General features: G+C 43.2%; 1 protein-coding gene across 1 annotated transcript; it reads right to left on the bottom strand.

Annotated features, from left to right (window-relative positions):
• Positions 1-1,208: 1,208 nt before the first annotated feature.
• On the bottom strand, positions 1,209-3,596 carry LOC147457939 (uncharacterized). The gene is made up of 4 exons (XM_086513379.1): positions 3,321-3,596; positions 2,796-3,224; positions 1,939-2,264; positions 1,209-1,365 (listed from the first exon to the last, which is right to left on the bottom strand). Exons 1-4 carry the CDS (start codon positions 3,594-3,596, stop codon positions 1,209-1,211), a joined length of 1,188 nt encoding a protein of 395 aa, XP_086369505.1.
• Between the last annotated feature and the right edge of the window lie 18,035 nt (positions 3,597-21,631).

The raw sequence follows: 21,631 nt of genomic DNA on the forward strand, positions 1-21,631 counted from the left end.
TACACAGTATTGAGAAAATACACCAGATACAACCACAAAGTTAAGCAGAGGCTTCACTCATCGGAGAAGATTACACAGAAAAAAAGCAGAAAATCTATGAGAAATTTGGCAGAATGGACAGTGCCATCGCGTCCGGAACGGCCCAAAACCCCAGTCTACAATGTCAAAGTGCTCAAATCCGACCTCGGATGAGCAGTTTACAGCCAAAACAGGCTCCAAAAACCCCAAAAACACACCTGCGGCTGTTCCTCCTCTCTTCTCCATGTTTTTTCTGGTCTTCTCTCAGTTTTTTCAGTTCCCACACTTAGCTTTATTAGTTGGGCACCCTTGGCCTTTTAGATGACCTCAAGCGAACCCCGAACAGGCCAAAAACTGACCTCGCAGTGCATAGTTGTCACCTTTTTGCATCATTTGCACACCTGGCACTCATTTCTTTTCAATAATGCATCTCGCAACCACTTGATGTGGCCCCGAAAATTGTTCCTAATGATGAACTTTCTGCATAACTCTCACAAGAAAACACCCACGTTGTGTCCGTATTCATCCACGTGCAAATATTGACCCCGTTCGGCCTCCTGACGCCACTAGATGCCATCTGACGCACCTGCTTACCTCATGTTGTCGGCCCATGGATAGCTTCCTCGAGAAGTTTTACGCGCTAACAACTCCTCTTTATTATAGAAAAAACACAGTGGTACTGGTAATAGTGAAAATCGATGCACTATGTACACCCTGTCCTACCTGTACACATGTGGGCCCCACGTAACCACCTGGCTCTGGAAAATGGGCAATCCTTTATTTGATGCACCATGCATGTATATGTACATATGCGCAATCCATTGATCCAAAAAACTCCTGACACCGTCTTCCCCTGTGCATCCGCCGCCACTTTTTAAGTGAAAAACCATCCACTTCGAGTGCGTGTAACTCATGATGTCGGAGTCTGATTTGCAAGGTATCAAGCACGGCTAGGAATGCTCATTAAAAACTATTGTTTGAAAGATCGACCAACCCAAAAGTCAACTAACAGCTTGACCAAAACCAAGTCTTTGTACATAAATTTTACAAGAGCACTCCAAAAAACTCAAAGCATTATGTACATCTATGTACTCGGGGCTTGTGAGCAAGCTTTTTAGCATGGATTAGCAACTTCATTTCCACCCAAAAAATGTCTCACGTAGCTTGCCAACCCCCCCTTGCTTGCTTAGTTATTCATGACAAGCAAAGGTCTCTAGGGTGAATAACTGCTGCATTTCATCCCCAGAAACCTCGTCCACATTTTCAGATGTTTCCGCATTGTCCTCTTCTATTGATAGCATCTCATCAGTCACAATTGTCATCAAACGTGCCGAATACTTCTTCAATCTGTAACCATTAACACGGTATTTATGCTCTGCACCATTTAAGTTTGTCAATTGATATGTGCCATTTTCAAATTTATTTACAACAGTAAAAGGACCTTCCCACTTAATCTGAAACTTTTTTTGGAAAGTATTGTCCAGTTTACTATTGTACCACAACACAAGATCACCCTTTTCAATTCCTTTATCCTTGACACATTCATTGGCCTTCATTTGAGCCTTCTTTGACACTTCTTCATAATAACTCAAGGCCAAAATTCTTTCTAACTGCAAGCATTGTAAATCCAACAACCTTTTCTGCCAAGCATCTTGTTGCTCTTCATCTTCCAATGACAACCACTTAAGTGCGGGGATTTCCACTTCAATGGGCAATAAAGCTTCCTTGCCATAAATCAAGTGATAAGGAGAAAATCATGTGCTTGTTTTGATAGCGGTTCTATAAGCCCATAGTGCACAAGGCAACTCTGAATCCCAAGTCTTCCCATGTGTCTAGGTCATTTTTGTCAAGATATTCACTAACTCTCCATTGAATCTCTCATTAAGACCATTGCATTGTGGATAATACGGAGAACTGTACCTATGTAGTATATTAAGCTTTCCACAAAGGAAATCAAACAACTCTCCTCTAAATCCTGGTCCCCGATCAGAAAGTAGTTCCAAAGGCACACCAAACTTGCAGCATATATCTTCGTACACAAACTTCCCCATTTCTTTACTGGTAATCTGTTTGACAGCCTTAGCATTTGCCCAACGTGACAAATAATCCACTGCTCTTGTCAGAATGTAAACATTTCTTTTACCAGTCATGGGTAAGGGTCCAATGGCATCAAGACCCCATTTCTCAAATACATCAAAAGCTAAAATCATCTTTTGCAATTCAGGCTTCAAAATTCTCTTCCCCATCTTTTGGCAAGACAAACAAGACTTGCACCAATGGTTCACATCCCGCTGGACACTCGGCCACACATAGCCTTCTTGTAAAATCTTATGTAGCATAATTTTCATGGCAAAATGTCCTCCACAGGATCCTTCATGGTTCTCTTCCAAATTTTATAGATTTCTTCTTTCCACGGCAAACGTCGCAATATCAAATCACTTCCTTTCATTTAAAGCATATCATCAAGCATTTTGTACTTTTTGGCTCTTCTCATAAAAGCATACTTTTTGGATGATGGAAAATATTCAGGTGAAAGACCTGTAAGCAGAAAATCCACTTCCTTTGATAGCACTTCTCTTCCATGATATAGAGGGACATCAGCTTTCAACACAAACACACAAGTGATCCTTTCTTGGGCAGCATCATGAGCTTCTTCATCTTGAGACCTCTCAATATGCTGTAAACTCCATGCCTAAAACTTTTTAAGCAGAGATTTCACTTTGAAACACAAATTGTTCAACTTAATTAGGGTTCTTATTCTTCCACACCCCCAATACCTGCTTCACAACCAACAAGGCATCTCCTTTGACTTGCAGGCGTTTAATTCCCAACTGCAAGCAAATGTGCAGATCGCCCTCAAGGGCCATGTACTCTGCTTCATTATTACTTTTTGCATCAAGCTTTAACCCTTGTTTCCTCACAAGATTTCCTTGCGCATCATAGAAAACAATCCCTCCAGAAGCAGCTTCATGAACTCTTCGATAAGAGACATCAAAATATAATAGTGAAGCATTGGATATAGCAGGAGTTTCAACCTTCTTCCTTTGCACCACCTCTTCCTTAACCAAAATAGGAGTCTCTTTGTAAGTGAGTAAATTTGCCAGGGTAGCCTGAGTACTCTCTTCCACCAAAAAAGTGAATTGAAATTCGTGCAGTTCTATAACCCATTTCATCACTGTCTTTGATATATTTGAGTTATTAAACAACTGAGGCAACAATGAATAGCTGGTGAGAAAAGTGAATGAATTTTGCAATAGGTAATGCCTGAATCATCTGCAAGCATAGACCATACTGATCATCACCAACTCAATCTCTGAGTACTCTCTTTCATGAGGGGTTTTAACTCGGCTAGCATAATAAACAGGCTTCATATACTTGGACTCCTTCCATCTTTGCAATAACATAGCCCCAATGGCATCATCTCCAATTGACGGGTTAACATAAAATTCTTTCTCCCAATCAAGAGTTTGCATAATAGGTAGTGTACTCAAAACTTCTTTGACCTTATCGAAAAATTCTTCACAGTCTTGTGTCCACTCCAATGGATCATTTTTAACCACTTGCTGCAGTGGGTACATTAACTATGATGCCAAAGGTATGAATTGAGACAGATATTTAAACTTCTGAATGAAAGTAGCCAATTGTCTTGTATCCTTTGGGGATGACAACAATAATAAGGCTTCCACTTTCTCTGGATCTGCCTCAATCCCATTTTCTGAAATCACATGTCCAAGAAGCTTCACCCTTGGCTATGCCAAATGACATTTTTTGGGGTTTAACTGACCCCCGCATTCATCATACCTTGCAAATGTCATTTCAAGCTTCTGAACATGCTCTTTCCTTGAACTGTATACACAGAAATCATCTATGAACCCTTTGACAAACTTCCCAAGAAATGGAGCAAGGACCCAGTCTACTTTTCTTTCAAAGGCTCCTGGCCCATTTGTCAACCCAAAAGGAAGGCAACAAAAGCACAAACAACCCCATGGCGTGATAAACATAGTCTTTTTCCTATCTTCAGGAGCAAGAATAAGCTGAAAGTATCCTGGATACCCATCACAGACACTGTATCTCTCAAAACCAGCCACTGCATCTAGCAATTGATCAATAAAAGAAAAAGGGTAAGGGTCTTTCTTGGTCACCGCATTTAGTGGCTTGTAATCAACACATAATCTCCAACACCCATCTTTCTTTGGGGTGACTACGACAGGGCTCACCCATTCAACATTATCCACTGGCACAATGAATCCTGCATCCAAAAGGTTATCCACTTCTTCCTTTAAGGCATTCATCTACTCCTTGCCCATCCTCCTTAAATTTTGTTTGATTGGTTTTGCCCCTTCAACTAGCTCGATCTTCACAGGATCCCCAACAAAACCTCTTATTTCCTGATATGAGGTAATGAAAAGATTTGGAAACGTGTCCAACATTGCTAAGTACTCCCTTCTTTCTCCTTGTGTCAGATCAGTACTCAACATGTTTTGAATCAACTCTTTCTTCATTGGCAGTTCCTGTTTAGGTTGCATCAACTCTTCAAGTTGCTCTAAATGGCTTGAAGCATTTATATTCCCTAAACGTCTTGAAGCATTTATATTCCCTTATAATTGTAGCAATTCACTAACTTCTCTTTGTTCCTCGTCTAACAACAAGAATGACACTTTACCCTCATCACTGGAACTTGAAGTAGTGCTACTTTCTGAGTCTTCAGAACTATCGTCACTGGTAGTTTCAAACTCATCATTCTCACTCACATCTTCAAGTGCCATAGGTTGTTTGGTAGTCATATCAAACACCCTCTTTTCACCCTTCTTGCCATGCACACAGATTATGCCCTTGCCCCAATCTTGCACGGTACCAACAGCTCTCAACCAAGGTCGTCCCAAAATGAGAGGAAAGGCTCCTAGACCAGTTGGCATGACATGAAAGTTCACCATAAATTTCACATTAAAGACTTCAACTTCCAAATTCTTGATCATCCCCAAACATCTCACCTTGGCATGGTTTGCTAGTCGAATCCGAAACCTAGAGCTTCCACATGTAATGAGACCGAGTCTCTCGACACATGACTGTGTGATCACACAAACTTGAGCACCTCCATCAATGTAGGCTTCTCCCATACCCACACCTTTGTGCCAAGCATTCACCACAGGACAGATGTCGGGTAACTCTCCCACGGACAACACTCTAACTTGTCCATGCTTTGGCTCTTTTTATGGATTCACTAATGATTTCCACTCCCTTTTGAGTTTGGGCACCATATTCATCAACTGTCCAAAAGTACAATCTACTTTCTTCCCAATCAGGTCTTCCTTTAAATTGTAAGCTGTTTGGCCTTCTCCCAAAGGCAAATCTGCCACTTCAAATCGTCTACGAGGCTTTCTCTTTCTCTTGAATTTTGCATCTTCACCCTCCTTCTCCTTCCCTTTTTTTCGACTAGGCCCTCGTGCTGCATAACCTTCCCTCTCTCTTTTGCCTACTGACAACACATCTGCGTCTTTCTTTTCCACCTGCACAATACCCACATGACCACCATAGGTTGAGGCTTGATTTTCCTATCCAGTACCTTGATCTCCCCGTAAATCCAATGGATAACCATTAGCTCTATTAGGAATCTGCTGAGGAAGTGGAAACATATCCCCTCCCATCCTTGTTGGCTTTGGACAATAAGTGCTAATGTGACCAAGCTCACCACAATTATAACAAGTAGGAATGAACCTCCTCTGCGGCTCAAACCCACCTTGCCCACGACCCTGGTTAGCATTAGGATGAGCTTCACATGCCGGAGCCATCCCTCTACCACATCCACGACCACGACCACCTCCACCACCAAGAACACTAAGTCGTAATTCTTGCATCATGGTCATCATGTCTTGCATATTTCGTTGTAACTGTTCAGTACTAGCAGCCCTTTGAACAGGTTGGCCTCCAGCTTCTGCCTGATTCTCCTCCTTTTGGCTACCATTATTTTGCTCAGGGACCGCTTTCCCGTATTCATTAAGCCTTTGAGCTTTCCATTCTTTCTCTCTGGCGATGGCGACTGCCTCCTCGAAGGTGGCGGGCCTTTTCAACTCAACTTTGAACTTCAAAATTTCTTTTAAGTTTGCCACAAAATGGTCCTTCTTTAACATGGAAGGAGGGATCTCGTTTCCCAAAGCTCGGGCCCATTTATCCCATAAATGGGTGAACTACATGACAAAATCATCAACACTTTGACTAGCCCTTTGAGTGTATCCTAGAATTTCATGCCAAAATTCATCTGGTACTTTGATGGATCGATATTGTGCCAAGAAAGCTTGCTTTACACGATTATAATCCAAAACCACCCCTGGGTTTTGTACCTGCATCAACTCCTCAAAATTGTGTAACCAAACTTTTGCCTCATCTTGTAAACTATATTGCAGCAGCCGCAACAATATAGCTTGGTCTAGTATATTGCGCAGTAAGCAATTAAGTTCCAACTTTTCAATAAATGTCTGTGCATTTTCATTAGGCAATCCATGCAACTGTGGGAACTCGTCTGCCATGTTTGATTGCCACAAAAACACTTATTACATGTGACGTCGAAAACTCAAGGGATGTCGATGGATCGCTCCAGTACCTAATCCACCTCACATTGGGTAACCCGGCCCCCAGTGCTTGGCTTCACAAAACCTCATGACCCTCACAAAGGCTGCAATCCAAATTAAACAACCGCCTCAAATACTATCCACAAATAGCACATACATAGGCGGTTGTCCATAAGGACCCACATCCCCTTTACATTCTCTGCCTGCATAGTGGACAAATTTTGCGAAAATTGGAGCACATGAGGATTTCTCCTCAGCGGGGGCACCAAAACGATGTGGAGTGCAAACGACAATGAAAATGAATGCCCCTATAGCCTTGCACCGATCACACCGTTGGAAAGAACAACAGCTGCACCGTCAAATTCACCTGTGTTAAACACCTGTAAATCTTGGAGAAGAACAGATCTAGTGTAAACCACACTTTAAATTAGGAGAATTAGAGAACATGAGTGTGTAGATTAGCTCGCGTAGATGTCCGTAGAGAATCCATATGCTTGATTCCAATAAGGAACGAGCAAATTACAAGCATTCGAAGTTTGGGGGTTTTGGAAAGGCCCAAAAAGGAGGTCTCTAGAAAGTGTTTGCAGGTGTGGAGAGAAATGCAGCTATTAAAGGGGGATTTTTTTGGCTCTTATCCCAAGGTATTTTCTCTCCCCTCTTAGCCGACTTCATTTCCCCCTTTAGCACCTTTTTATTGGTCCATTTTGAGCATTTTTTGGGTAAAAAATGGACTGTCGGCCACTTTTTGACCAACACAAGTGGGGGGGGGACAGTGTCTGGGGACCAAAAAATGGGCCAGGTGCCTGTCCAGGCAGTGGGAACACAGATTGAGCACCCCATCCTCTCCCCAAAGTCCACGAGCCCTCTCAAGAAAGGCCAAGAAGCTCCATTGACTCCTTTGATACACTCATAGGGGGTACCCACTCCCCCCCTTACACCCTCCATTTGTCATTTGCTCCCCCCCATGTGGGGTTGTTCCATTGCCACTTGGCACCATCCTCCCACCTTCCCCAACTTCCCCATGTCCAAATCTGAAATTTCTGTTTTGCCCCCAACCTGAGCCATTTTTCTCGGAGGCGTAGCGGGTGACCCCGACCACCAAATGTAGCGCCGTAAAGCATGGCTTGGAGCTTATTACCCCTGCTAACTCCAGAAATTTCTAAACATACCATTGCTAAAAAAAACCATCAAGTCGGCCCACTTTCCGTCTTCCCCCGTGCATCCGCCGCCACTTTTTAAGTGGAAAACCATCCACTTCGAGTGCGAGTAACTCATGATGTCGGAGTCCGATTTGCAAGCTATCAAGCACGGCTAGGAATGTTCATTAAAAACTATTTTTTGAAAGCTCGATCAACCCAAAACTCAACTAATATCTTGATCAAAACCAAGTCTTTGTACATAAATTTTACAAGAGCACTCCAAAAAACTCAAAGCATTATGTACATCTATGTACTCGGGGCTAGTGAGCAAGCTTTTTAGCATGGATTAGCAACTTAATTTCCACCCAAAAAATGCCTGACAACGTATAAAAGTCGTCTCATGATACATAAGCTATGACAAAAAGAAACTAATGATATCTAGCTATGGCTAAACTGACGTCGTCTAATCAGACGTCTCATCGCGTCCAAGCGGCGTATCTGTCGGATTTTGCAAAAAAAAACAATAAGACAGCTTTTTGCAAGTATAAACATATAGCGACGTTTATAAAACAATACAATAAATAGAAAAGAGTAAACCCTAATACTAACCATGCCGCCGCGAGAACTCAGAATGTCCATCAGGGCGTTTAAGCCCTTCCTGCCTGCGTACTCGCGCTTGTACGGTGTGGGATCACGTCCTAACATCGACCACTGTCAAAACATACAAAGAATCCATTATGTTAGAATTTAAAAACCCATAAACCCTAAACTATCAAACATAGAGAGCAATGCAAAAACACTTACAAAATCGGCCTCAAATGATGTCCGCCCGCCGCTCCCCAAGTGTTGCGAGCTCCTTGCCTCTACTCGCGCTCTGGCTGCCTCCTTTTGTTGCTTCCACTTGTCGGGATTCTCGCGCGCTGCTTTCTTCGTATTCTTCCAATCTTCTTTGGCCAGAAAATCTGGTCTGTTCCACCCATGCTTGATTGCTTTTTGCACTTCGGAACGCTTGTGCTTGCAGTATTCGCGCATTCGAACCTTCATCACATCTTCATTGAAGCGCTCATCCCGTGTTGGAACGAGAAACCCGTCATGAAGAATGCTGATGACTTTGTCTTTTAAATCATTCGGTACTTCACTCCAGGCGTTTAGTATGTAGTGTCTAAACACCTGAGAGCAAAGACCGCGCATTCGCGAAATCACCTTCTTGCCTTCATCATCCAAGATGATGCCGCCGCTGAAGTCGACGGAGTAAGGCAAGCCCTCTCGTCGCTAACGCGTGAACCTGGGTGTTCCGGCAAGGGTCTCTAGCGGCGTGTCGACGGGGGTACGGACGTCAGGTGTCTCCACTAGAGTCTGAGCCCCGAAGGGAGGAGTGTCCACTGGAGTGACTCCTGGAGGAGTAGCTAGTGGTGTGTAGCTGCTAGGAACGGCAGTCAGCCGCGCAAAACCTGGTGTCAATGGCGATGCTGTGGCTGGTGTCGGGGCAAGCAAAGAAGAGGAGGGTAAAGAGCCTGTTGAACACGAGGCAGTGTCGAAGCATCGGCGGCGGCATCCCCACAACAACCACCACCGCCACCACTAGAGCGTCGATGCCTAGAAGAGTGTGAAGATCGTCTCGTCGACACCGAAGCTTCGAAGCGTTGAATGCTCCGAAACAGAGGGAGATGCGGATGGAGTAGGAACACGCGATGGTGCGCCAGAGTGATGATGCTCCACGTACCACTGTCTCTACTGGGGTGACACCGCCTCTCCTCCCTGGGGAGTGGCGACTGGGCCAGCTTCAAGGAGGATTTTGTCCCATCACCTGCATCATGGATCACTGGGGTGGAGAGGTGAGAGTATTAAACTCTTGCATTGAAGTATTTGTATATGTGAGGCCCATTCACATCTACACAACTGTTGTATGCGGCCCATCACTTGCTTCCCCTCAGGGATCATAATGGTCTCATCGGACATACGATTGATGAGGTAGGCGTATCACTTTGGCATGTCCCTCCCGTGAACTATAGCAACCCTGTCCGATGAATGCTCATCATCCAGGCCTCTAGGTGACCCCGATGCACTGTTCGAGTCACTCCTAAGCATCTCTGACGCAGTGATCGAGACACCGGCCACTCTCAAACGCTTAGGCAGTATAATCCTTCGGTGTACTCAAAATCAACCTAAATCTAATCTAATCTAACTTAAATAAACCTAAATCTAATCTAACGTAAATCTAAATCTAACCTTATCTTAAACGATAAAAAGAGGAAAATGGTATAACCTTTCCATCACCCAAGTGTGGTAGATTAGTTATGCCATTTCCCTCTTCAATAACAGGTAAATAACGTAAATAAACCTAAACCTAATCTAATATAACGTAAATCTAAACCTAACGTAAATAAACCTAAATAAACATAAATCTAATATAATATAACGTAAATCTAAATCTAACGTAAATAAACCTAAATCTAATCAAACGTAAATCTAACTAAAAATAAATCTAAATCTAATCTAATTTAACTTAAATAAACCTAAATCTAATTTAACGTAAGTCTACATCTAACCTAATCTTTAACGTCTTTTGTGATAGTTTCCTACGATGTTAAAACTCTCTTCTTCTTGTGTGTGTGTGGGTGTGTGTGTGCCAATAAAAAGAGAAAAATGGTATGTGTGTGTGTGTGTGTGGGTGTGGGTGTGTGTGTGCCAATAAAAAGAGAAAAATGGTATAACCTTTCTATCACCCAAGTGTGGTAGATTGGTTATGCCATTTCCCTCTTGAATAACAGGTTTTGAGTTCAACTCCTCATCGGCTAGATCTTTAGGTCTCTTTAATTAGTTTCCTACGATGTTAAATTAAACTCTCTTCTTCTCGGATGTGTGTGTGTGGGTGTGTGTGCACGCCAATAAAAAAAGGAGAAAAATGGTATAACTTTTCTATCACCAAAGTGTGATAGATTGGTTATGCCATTTTCCTCATGAATAACAGGTCTTGAGTTTAACTCCTGTCGACTAGATCTTTAAAGTCTCTTGGGATAGTTTCCTACGATGTTAAGACTCTCTTCTTATTCTTCTTCTCTCTCTCTCTCTCTCTCTCTCTCTCTCTCTGTCTTTGTTTTATATCGTTCTCTCTCTCTCTCTCTCTCTCTTTTCCTCTCTCAATGTGTCTGTGCATTCTTTGTTTATGCATGTGTGTGTGCGTTTTTGGTTTATGCATGCTCTCTCTCTCTCTCTCTCTCTCTCTCTCTCTCTCTCTCTCTCTCTCTCTCTCTCTCTCTCTCTCTCTCTCTCTCTCTCTTCCTCTCTCAATGTGTGTGCATTCTTCGTTTATGCATTTGTGTGTGCGTTTTTTGTTTATGCTTGTGCTCTCTCTCTCTCTCTCTCTCTCTCAAAAACACAATGTGTGTGTGTGTGTGTGTGTGTGTGTGAGAGAGAGAGAGAGAGAGAGAGAGAGAGGGAAAGAGAAAGAGGGAAGGGAACATGAGAGTGAGGAGAGGGAAGGAGCATACCTGGCTCTCCTTCCTCTCCTCGTGTGTGTGTGTGTGTGTGTGTGTGTGTGTGGAGAAGAAAGAGATAGAGGGAGAGCGCGCGTTACCTTGCTTGCTTGAGTGCGCGTCGAAAACTCATCTCGGTTATTTTTTTTAGCCCTGACGGCGTCGCTATGAGCGTCGCAAAGTTACTTGTAATTTAGCGACGCCCATAGCGACGCCTATAGCGACACCGTGGTTTTTCACATTTGAGCGTCGCACTGTGAGTGTCGCTACTATTAAGTACCTCTTGTAGTGATTGCCAACCCGATTACAATGTAATGGGTCCTATTTATATACCTTGGGTTTACCATGGTAATTACTGACTGATTCACTGCCTGTCTCACAGGAGCCGGTTCCCACATAATGAAACTGTGTCAGTCATCTACATCTTTCCCTCTTTTCTTGAATTTTGGAAAGAGTCCAAAATTTCTGAAAAGAAAATTCCCCCATCTGATTCTGGTTTGAAGAGACAAATTTCACCGTCTCATTCTAATTCTGGAGACCGGACTTGACCAATGATAGAGAGCCAGCTGAAAAGGCCAGTGTAGAGCTCTCATCATCTGCACAGACTAATATCAACCTTCCAGCTGCGACGCTGGAAAAAATGTTGGCAATTCTGTCTCTCTTGCTGGTAAAGCATACAAGAGAACTGGGGAATCATGCAAAAATTCCAAGAAGTTGAGAACAACCTGGTTCTCTTGCTGCATCATTTTTTTGGTTACTCTCACTAGCTAAAACAGTTTTTGGAGAGCATCTATCTATTCTCCAACTGACATTCTAGTCTGAGGTCCTTCGCTGGTGGCCATCTAATCTTCAATAATGGCCCGCACCCTTTGATCTAAAACTCCTCTAGCAATTTGCATCTACACCAAAACCTCTTTCAACTGATTCCTGACATCCTTCATACATTTGTATGTTGGCTTGTTTCCCAGCAAAAGGTCTAATTCTATAGCCAAAGATCGACAATTTGCAGTAGACTGTCGTTGCCAGTGTGGATTGGTCACTCTGTCTTCAGCAGTAATTATCCATTCAGGCACCCTTTCCAATAGCTGGACTGTGCTGGGATGTGCAAGTAACTTGATCATGAAAAGCAACTGATTTCCAATGCTCAACTATTTCCCTGGCTCCGAAATGCAGTCGCTAAAAGCATTCCAGATCAGATAGGAGATCATCATCCTCCAAATATTGCTTGGTTATGAGAGCCTGCTGATGTCTCAATCTCTTGTTTAGTGTGATAAGCTGTAATGAATGCTGCTCATCAGCTGCTGGTCCCTTAGCCACAACTTTACTTTTCCCTTTATCTTCCTTACTGTGTTGTGACTGATTTGTTGGCGGATTCCCAGTGTTGTGCTGATTGCCTGACTTTTGCCCTTCATACTGGCCTGGCTGGTCTACCTGTGACTCATTTCCTCCAGTTGGCCCTGTGCCACGAGTACCAGGTCCTGGAGGTGGAGATGGAGGAGAGGCATCATCATCATCATGATTAGTATGCCCTTCGTCGTGGTCATCCTCCTCCTTATCTTCTTCTTCTTCTTCAAGGGAAGTCTGCTGCTCAATATAATCTAGGATGGCTTGATTTGCCAGAGCATTATTATATTCAGCAACTTTGTCCTGCAAGTCACTCTGCATGGTCTCCATAAGAGACTTCAAGTTATCCAGATCAAAAATAGCATTGCCTGATGGATTTAAAATCTCAGCCAAGTTATTATAAATATATCTTTCAGTGAGGGTAGTCTTCAGAGATTTATGACTAACCAGCAAGGAGTTGAAGTCAACTCTCTTCATTCTCAGCATCATTTTGGACCGATCTGCAACTCTCTGTGCTTCATCCTTTTCTTCCTTTATAATCTGCATAGCAGACTCCACCCTAGATAGCTTACTTTCCAGTAGTTTAATGGATCTCTCTGAATGAGCTTCAAGTAGCTTGTGGCGCAGATTCTGGTTTTCTCTTGCTTCCTTCAGCTTCTCAATCTGGTTTTCAGCTTCCTTCAATTCAGCTTTAACCTTATTTAGTTCATCTTCTGACCCTGCAGCGTCCAACATTTGTCCCATACAGTTGACAATAGTGTTCCATGAGGACTGAACATCCATCATTGACTGTTGTTGGGTCAAAATCAGTTGGCTCATACACAATAACAGGAGCCATATAGGTAAAGCAGCATAATCAAATTTTTGTAGAAAGAGATGCCCTTTAAGTGGATGGGTCTGCAGCTGCTGCAACCTGTCCTTCTTCATCAGTTGCAGAGCTTCTTCATTGTTTGGGATGGAGACGTCACCCAGTAGGGTTGGAGATGCTGGACCTTTGCCCTTATCCAACTGTTCTGCTGTCTTTTCAAAAGTAGTCGCTTTTGCCTGATCTTTGCCAGTACCAATAGTTTTCTTGTCAGCCTGGCTAACTAGAGTCTTTTCAGTAGTCACTATTTTGACTTGACTCTCCATCTGCGTCAGAAAAGCAGTGCTCTTCGTCAGTATCGTCCTTGGTTTCTTTGAGCTGCCAGATTCATCTTGGCTAGCCTTCCTTTTCAGTCCAATCGGACTGGTCTGACTGTCCGTTGCTTCTTCATCCGAAGACAAATCGATATTTTTTGACACTCGAAATGGCTTCTCACTCCAAGCCATTCTTACCTGGTCATGGGCATCTGGAGCAGTTGCCCAATACAAAAATTGCCAAACATACCAAGCTTTAAATACACTCTGGGATTTCAACTTGGCATTTTGTTGAAGCACATTATGTGACAAGATCTGACAAAGGTTGATAGAAACTTTTGAATCCAATGTCTTTGCTAGCAGCATAGCAAAAAGCTTCTCTGACACATATGTCGGATTATTATTGAGACTGAGAGCTTCAACTACAAACCTATAAGCAGTGGGAGCTTCCAGTCTAGCCACTGGAATTACTTGACCACTGGCTTTTCTTTTCCGCTTGGTAGCATCATCCTCCTTCAAGACTATGCTGATCTTTTGTGGAGTTGTCACAGATGGCTTGGGCTCATTTGGCATACGAAATGCAAAAGCTATGTTGTCTGGTGTGACAGACACCTTCTTGACATATACCATAGCACTACCATCTTCAGCATGAAAAGAGTCTAGAACCTGCTTGATGATGGCTGCGTCAATGTCAATTCTTGTGGCTTGCAGAACCACACGTAAATCCCATAGTTGCAGCAGAGCCATGGCTTGGTCAGTGAACACATAATGCTGAATCTTGCTGTAAAGGATGAGGGGAATGCTTGCCTTTACAGCATTGACAATAGCTTGGGTTTCATTGAGAGAGTCCTGCATCTTGTTTGAGTGTTTCCTCCTACCCATACACTGTGAAGATGACGAAACAAGTGAGCAAGAGGAAGACTTACTTGATGCTTCAAAGCCGTACCCAGGTGTTGCTGGCAAAGCTAGACGACAGTCCACTATCTCCTTAGAAGACGAAGTCTATGGCTGTAGCGAAGATACCTCAGAGCTTGGCGATGGCGAATGGACAGCAGGAGGGAATCGTCACGCAGGAGATTTGTGAGGAAAAGTGCCGACTCTCCTTATTGTTATACGCATTACCGCCATAAAAGCTCCACCACTTGCCGTTCCTACACTTTTGTGCAAAGGTGCTATCATGGTAGACATGCATTGGACAAGACTTCTACCCATCCTTGAAATGATTACTACTGGAGTGCCATTTGACCGTTGGGCGCTTAAAAATTGATAATGGTGTTCCCACTGATATTGGGTTGGGTCCCAGCCTGGCTTGATCACACTGGTACTGGTACTGGTCCTGCTACCTGTCTGGCTTGGTCCCACTGGCACTGGTTCTGAAACTGGAATTGGATGCACATGAAAAAGCCCAAAAATATCTGATTCTGGTATCTCTTGGTCTTCAGTTCCCAGCTCCTTAGTACCCTGTTCCTAGCCAGGCTCTCTAGCTTTGGAATAGTAGAGCTTGATCTTCGCTCCATTATACACCCCTGGCAGCAGTAATCCAGATAATTCTTTCAATCTTACCGTGCCATTGGAGATAACCCAGTCTACTTCAAATGGTCCTGCCGAGGCAATCTTTCGATTCAGCTTCTTGGGACCCAATCTGGACTGATAGAGGAGCACCAGATCCTCTTTCTGAAACTCTTGGACCTTAATTCTGCAATCATGCCAGTGCTTCCTTTGTTGCTGAACAATCTCTTGTTCCAACATAGCCCATTGCCTGATTTCATCTAACTGGGTGAGGTCATCCATGTGCTTTTTCAGATTATGGTTAAAGTCTAACCCATATTCCACAGCCATTCTGAGACTTGGGATAACAAACTCCATAGGAACAACAGCTTCAGTGCCATACACCATTCTGAATGGTGTCAATCCTGTAGTGACCTTGTAAGCTATCCTATACGCCCATAAAGCAGTTTGGAGCTTCAAATCCCACTGGTCTGGCTTCTTCTGCACAACCTTAGTGAGAATAGTCTTAATTGTCTTGTTACTACTTCTAGCCTGTCCATTGCATCTGGGATAATAAGGGGTAGATTTCCGATGCTTGACTGAAAGTATATCCAATAGAATCTCCATGGTGTCATTGATAAAATGTGTCCCTTGGTCCGACACAATCTCCACAGGACATCCATAGCGTCTTACAATATTCTCAAATAGAAATCTTGCAGTTGACTTGGTTGTGTTGTCAGGAAGAGCCTTAGCTTCTATCCACTTAGTGACATAGCAAGTAGCCATCACTATATACTTGTTCTTCCTGGGGGTAACCTTCTTAAAAGGTCCCATAAAATCCAAGCCCCATTTCATGAAGACACCCAATGGTTGTACTGGCGTTAAAGGAGTCATGTATGTAGTTGTAGGTCTACCCATTCTTTGGCATATGTCACAAAAACTTCTAACATCAGCTATCAATGTTTGCCACCATAAACCAGCCTGCAGAATCTTTTTATAGGTAACATCATTGAAAAAATGTCCACCAGATTCGCCATTATGTGCCTCTGAGATGACTTTCATTCTCCCTCCCATAGGCACACAATGTCAAAGAATACCATCAACACCTAATCGATAGAGTGAACCCCCGATGATGGTAAAATTCAAGCACTTGATGACCAAAGCCTTCTTCTGGTTCTACTTCCAGTCATCTGGGAAAGCACACTGAGAAAGAAAGTGATAAACATCATACCATTCAGGGTCTATTGATTCTCCTGCTTCCAGCTGAAATAATTCAGCATCCACTGGTTTGTCCCTCAAAGATGCTTCTGAATAACCCTCTCTATTCCCAGATAGAAAATCAGCACCACAATGATTCTTGCAGGGCTTATGAAAAATCCAAAATTCAAACTCCATGAGGAACATTATCCACTGTAATAGCCTGCCTTGAATAATGACTCTATTAATCAAGAACAAAAGAGCCTGATGATCCACATAGAAATGAAATAGTTTGCCTAGCAGGTAATGCCTGAACTTCGTAGCACTGAAAACCATTCCTAGGGCTTCCCGTTCAGTGGTCGTATAACCTTGTTCAGCTTGGATGAATCTGCGAATGGCAAAATAAACAGGATAATCAGTCCTTCCATATGGTTGAGCCAATATCGCCCCCATTGCTAGTCCTGAAGCGTCCACATGTACATGGAAGATAACATCCCATTTTGGTTGCCTGAGGACTGGTTTACTGATAATGGCCTTTTTCAGGTTTTGAAAGCTTTCCTCACACTCAGCAGTCCAATTGAACTTACTAGTCTTCTTTGTGAGCTAATATAATGCTACAACTTGAGAGGCAAACTTATGCACAAACCTTCTGTAGAAGTTAATATAACCCAAGAAAGAGCCTACCTCGGATACATTTGTGGGTGCTTTGGCTTGCTGAACACACTGAATTTTGTCGTTGGCCATTTTTATTCCATTGCAGGATACTACATGTCCCAGTAGCTGTCCCTTCCAGACTAAGAAAATGTATTTAAATGGATTCAAGAAAATCCGCTTCTCCTGACAGCGTTTGAAAACCATTTCCAGGAATAGTAAGTGATGTTCCTCATTTGAATATACAGTAAAATCATCCATGAAGATGGCGAGGAACCGATGAAAAAACTCATGGAGCATTTCTATCATACACCGCTGAAAAGCAGCTGGTGCATTGCATAGGCCGAAGGACATCACCAGATACATGAAAGCTCCCCACTCTGTGATGAAAGTGGTCTTCTCTCTATCCTCAGGAGCGATCTGTAACTGGTTATAGCCACTCTAACCGTCCTTAAAACTATACATTTCGTATCCTGCAATCTCATCAAGCAACATGTCAGTAAAAGGCAATGAAAATGGATCTTTGATAGTATGAGCAATGAGTTTCCTATAGTCAAGACAAACTCTTTATTTCCCATTCTTCTTGGGAACTACTACTATAAGAAACAACCAATTGCTACTCGCCACTTCTGTGATGAACCCAGCCTTGAGAAGATTTCAATCTCCTTCTTGACCTTCTTAGCATAGTTGGGGTTCATTCGGTATCTTTGCAGTCTTACTGGCCGCGCATCTGGCTTCAACGATATCCTGTGTTGGCATACTTCGGGATCCACCCCTTTTAGGTCTGTATGTTCCCAGGAAAATATGTCTTTGTAGTTCTAGAACATCCTGCGTGCCTTTTCCTTCATTGTAGGATTGAGATGCTTATTAACCTTGATCATCCTAGGACTATCCTGAGAGCCTAGGTTCAATTCTTCAACTTCTTGGTCGTCTGGAAGAAACCAATTAGGCCGACCTCCTTTTCTCTTGGTTGATTCCTTAGCATAATCCCAAGATGGCCCGTTAAGCTCTGAATCAGCATTCTGATTCACTGTGTGCTCTCCAAAATACACTGGCTCATCTGCCATGCCAGTTTCAGCTGATTCTTCCAGCCTCCCAGTTAGCTGAACTGATCTTTCTCCTGTATTGATTTCAGCGAACCGTCCTGGGAATTGCTTTTTCTGCTTCTCGGCCTGCTCTTTGTTCAGTAAAACCGCATTCAAGTCAATTTCTGTTAGAGAAAATATGTTCAGAGCTGCTAACATTCATTCAATCTTCTTTGTCTTATACTTCTGGCATAATTTCTTAGGCCTCAGCTCTTTTCTCCAGCTCCTAGTATTGTTCGTCTAGATCTGAATTCTGTCGCTGGCCCCTTGTATAGTTAGGGTTTGATTTGCATAGTCGTGAACATCATGGGTTGTTTTCAACCATGGGTGCCCTAGCAGCATTCCATATGCCCCTTGCACATCAAGAACTAGGAAGCTGGCTATAAATTTTTCCTTGCCTACTGGTATCTGCATATTTTCAATCATACCAGTAGCTTGTACTACTCTGTGATCTGCCATTCTCACTTTAAATGGTGCTGGCTTTAGATTTGTGATGCCCATCCTATGTTGGAGATGTACTCCATTATATTGACTCCTACTCCTCCATCCAAGATGACACTTGAAAGTGGTTCCCATTGCTTTCGAACCTTGTAATCCACCTGAATGAGCGGTACTTCATCATCTCGAACAGCCGTCAAATCAACTGTTCTGGCTTCGCTCCAGCTCTCCTTCGCTGTCTGATGAATTTTGCCACTTCAGGAAAAGTTCATCTGATATCTTTCAACTCCACAATGAGAATCTGAATTCTATCACAGATCTTAACATGGATTTCTTCTTTCTCCTGATCAGACTGGTTGTCGAAGCTCAAAGAACTAGTCGTATCTTCACAATGCCATTCCTCCCTTGTAGTGCTTCCAGTTCTTCTATCAACTCCCAATTCTCCAACCATCCCTTGTACCGGAACCAGCATGGTCTCAAGTATGCAAGGCTTTGCTTGATATTTCTCAGTAGATTGGGTTGGTATCTTCTGAATGACTCGAGCTTAAGAACTTTCTGGCTGTTCTGGCAGCTTCTTGGCTAAATCCTCTGTGATTTTTGCCGCTAGTTCTCTCTGCTCCTGCCATTCATCAACCACCTTCTCTTTACCCTTGGCCTTCCATACCTCTCTCTGTTGAGCCCATTTGCTACTTTTAGTAGTGACTAGTTTTTCTGGAATATCTGGAATTTCGTCAATTACTACTCCTTTGCTCCGTGTTACTGCCAGTACTGGAACTGGCTTTGGTGCCTTTGCCTTAGTAGCAGCAGGTGCAGGTGTGTTTGGACATTGAGCTGCAAAATGCCCATACTTTTCACAAGTATAGCAATTCAAACTCCGGCTCTAGAAGTTACCATGCCCCCGGCCTCGGCCTATACCCGCTTGGTATCTGCCGCGCCCTGGACCAGTACCACTGGTACCTGGTTTCTGGTCTTGAGAAGCTGTGGCAGTTTCCACTCTTACTGGTTTACTATATGCTGCTACTGACAAGTCTTTTCCCTTCTTGAAATGATGAATCCTAATACCACAATTATTCCATAAATGGCCAAAGGATTTACAATAAGTACACTATGGGCACTCGTTAGAAACATGGTCCTTGGATTTTCATTTTGAACACCAAGTCTCCATTTTCCTCACTGGTTGTCTGGTCTGGCTAATCTCAGCAATCTGCCTAGCCATCTCTCCAATCTTCCAAGACCCTTTTTTGGACTTATCCTTGGACCTCTGATTGGAGCTACTCTAAGAACTGCTGGAAACTTCGCTGGAATCAGAGTTCTCAGTAGAAGAACTACTGCTACTGGATCTTCTCTTCTTATGGATCTTTTCATTCTTAGCCTATTTTTTCAGCTTCAGTGCTCTTTGTGTCAGCTTCAGTGCTCGTTGTACCAGATCATTGAATTCCTTCATTGGTGGTGGTACCTCTTGCTCTCTAAGCTTCTTGCTACGAAAGCCATTCAGGAACCATGCACGCAGTCGCATTCTTGATGCACGTAGTCGCTTTTCATTCTTAGCCTGTTGTTTCAGCTTCAGTGCTCGTTGTACCAGATCATTGAATTCCTTCGTTGGTGGTGGTACCTCCTGCTCTCTAAGCTTCTTGCTACGAAAGCCATTCAGGAACCATGCACACAGTCGCTTTCTTGATTGTGGTTCCTGCAACTGCCTTGTCAACTCCTTGATTTTCTCCACATAACTTTGGACTGACAGGTTTCTCTGCTTGATCTTATCCAGTTCACAAAGAATATCTTCATCACCTCTATTGTCGGAATACTCCAGTCTGAATGCTTTAAGTAGTTTATTATAGGATCTAAGCTGACAAGCGGGGTAATGGTAGTACCACTTTCTCGCTGCATCCTTCAATGTCTGCAGAACGTATTCACCCCAGTCATCCTCATCAATATTCTTTAGCTCTCTATACTGCTCAAAAGCCTGGATGTGAACATCCGGATCATCCTTCTTGCCCCCTTTGAATACGGAAAAAGAGATTTTCAATGAGGATGTGTAATCATGCCGATTACCGCTGGTCCTGCCGCTTTTCTTCTTAGAGTCGGAACGCCGCTTTGGAGTCTTCTTACAGTTGTCAGTATCTACATCCCAATCAATATCTTTTTCTGTCTCTATGTCATTGTCCTCTCTAGCCTATGTACTGGAAGTGTGGAAACTGCCTTTACTACCTTTGGTACCCTCATCCCCCTGCTTGGACCCATAACTTTTGGCCTTATGTGCTGCCCTTTCTGTCCGTCTACGTCTAGAGTGACTGGAATGTTGTGAGTCCTGCGTCTCATCAGCCTGACTGTGCTCCTCATGGGCCTCAGTTTTAGTCACCCTCTCATGATTAGGGTCAGATTATCTTCTCGAATCCTCAGGAATAGGATCAACACGGATGGTTGGTTTTCGGCCTCGACTGGTTTTGGGTGCCATTGTTGTAGCTGAGAACTTCCAACTGGGAGAAGAGTGTTCCAGTCAACGAGCTTCAACTCTAGCCACCGTGATCACCAAAATGGAATTGGAGCTGATCTCTTGAGATAGCTAATTCCAGTGTTAGATGCTTACAGCTCTGGTGATGTATCAGTTCAGACAGTAGACTGGACAAAGGAACGGAAACTGAACTGGAATACATCTACTGGAATAAGAACCAGACTAAGTACTGAGAATGATATTAAGATTCATATTCAGGTTCAGATTCAGATTTAGAGTAATTGAATACAGAGTAGGTATAACTGGAATATACTGCACTGCTGTAATTGGAATTACAGATGAAAGATTACAATGAAGATGATGTGGCTTATGGACCAAAAGATAAACAGAGTACAACCGACAAATGACCATGTAACTGCCGACAACAACTGCCAATAATTGCCAACCCGATTACAATGTAATGGGCCCTATTTATATACCTTGGGTTTACCATGGTAATTATCGTAGTAATTACTGACTAATTCACTGTCCGTCTCACAGGAGCCGGTTCCCACATAGTGAAACTCTCTCAACCATGCACAACCCACGTGCAAGTATTGACCCATTCGACCTCTTGATGCCACTAGATGCCATCTGATGCACCTGCTTATCTCATGTC

The sequence above is a fragment of the Adiantum capillus-veneris genome, chromosome 5, assembly GCF_014529385.1.
Source record: "Adiantum capillus-veneris isolate H3 chromosome 5, ASM1452938v2, whole genome shotgun sequence".
Classification (NCBI taxonomy): Eukaryota; Viridiplantae; Streptophyta; class Polypodiopsida; order Polypodiales; family Pteridaceae; genus Adiantum; species Adiantum capillus-veneris.

Coding starts and splice junctions, on each gene's coding strand:
- LOC147457939 (XM_086513379.1), bottom strand. CDS start 3,596: ATGTACCCACTGCAGCAAGTGGTTAAAAATGATCCATTGGAGTGGACA. Junction 2,265..2,795: donor CCTTGTTGGTTGTGAAGCAG/GTATTGGGGGTG, acceptor TCTTGCCAAAAG/ATGGGGAAGAGAATTTTGAA. Junction 1,366..1,938: donor AAGCTTAATATACTACATAG/GTACAGTTCTCC, acceptor TAATGGTTACAG/ATTGAAGAAGTATTCGGCAC.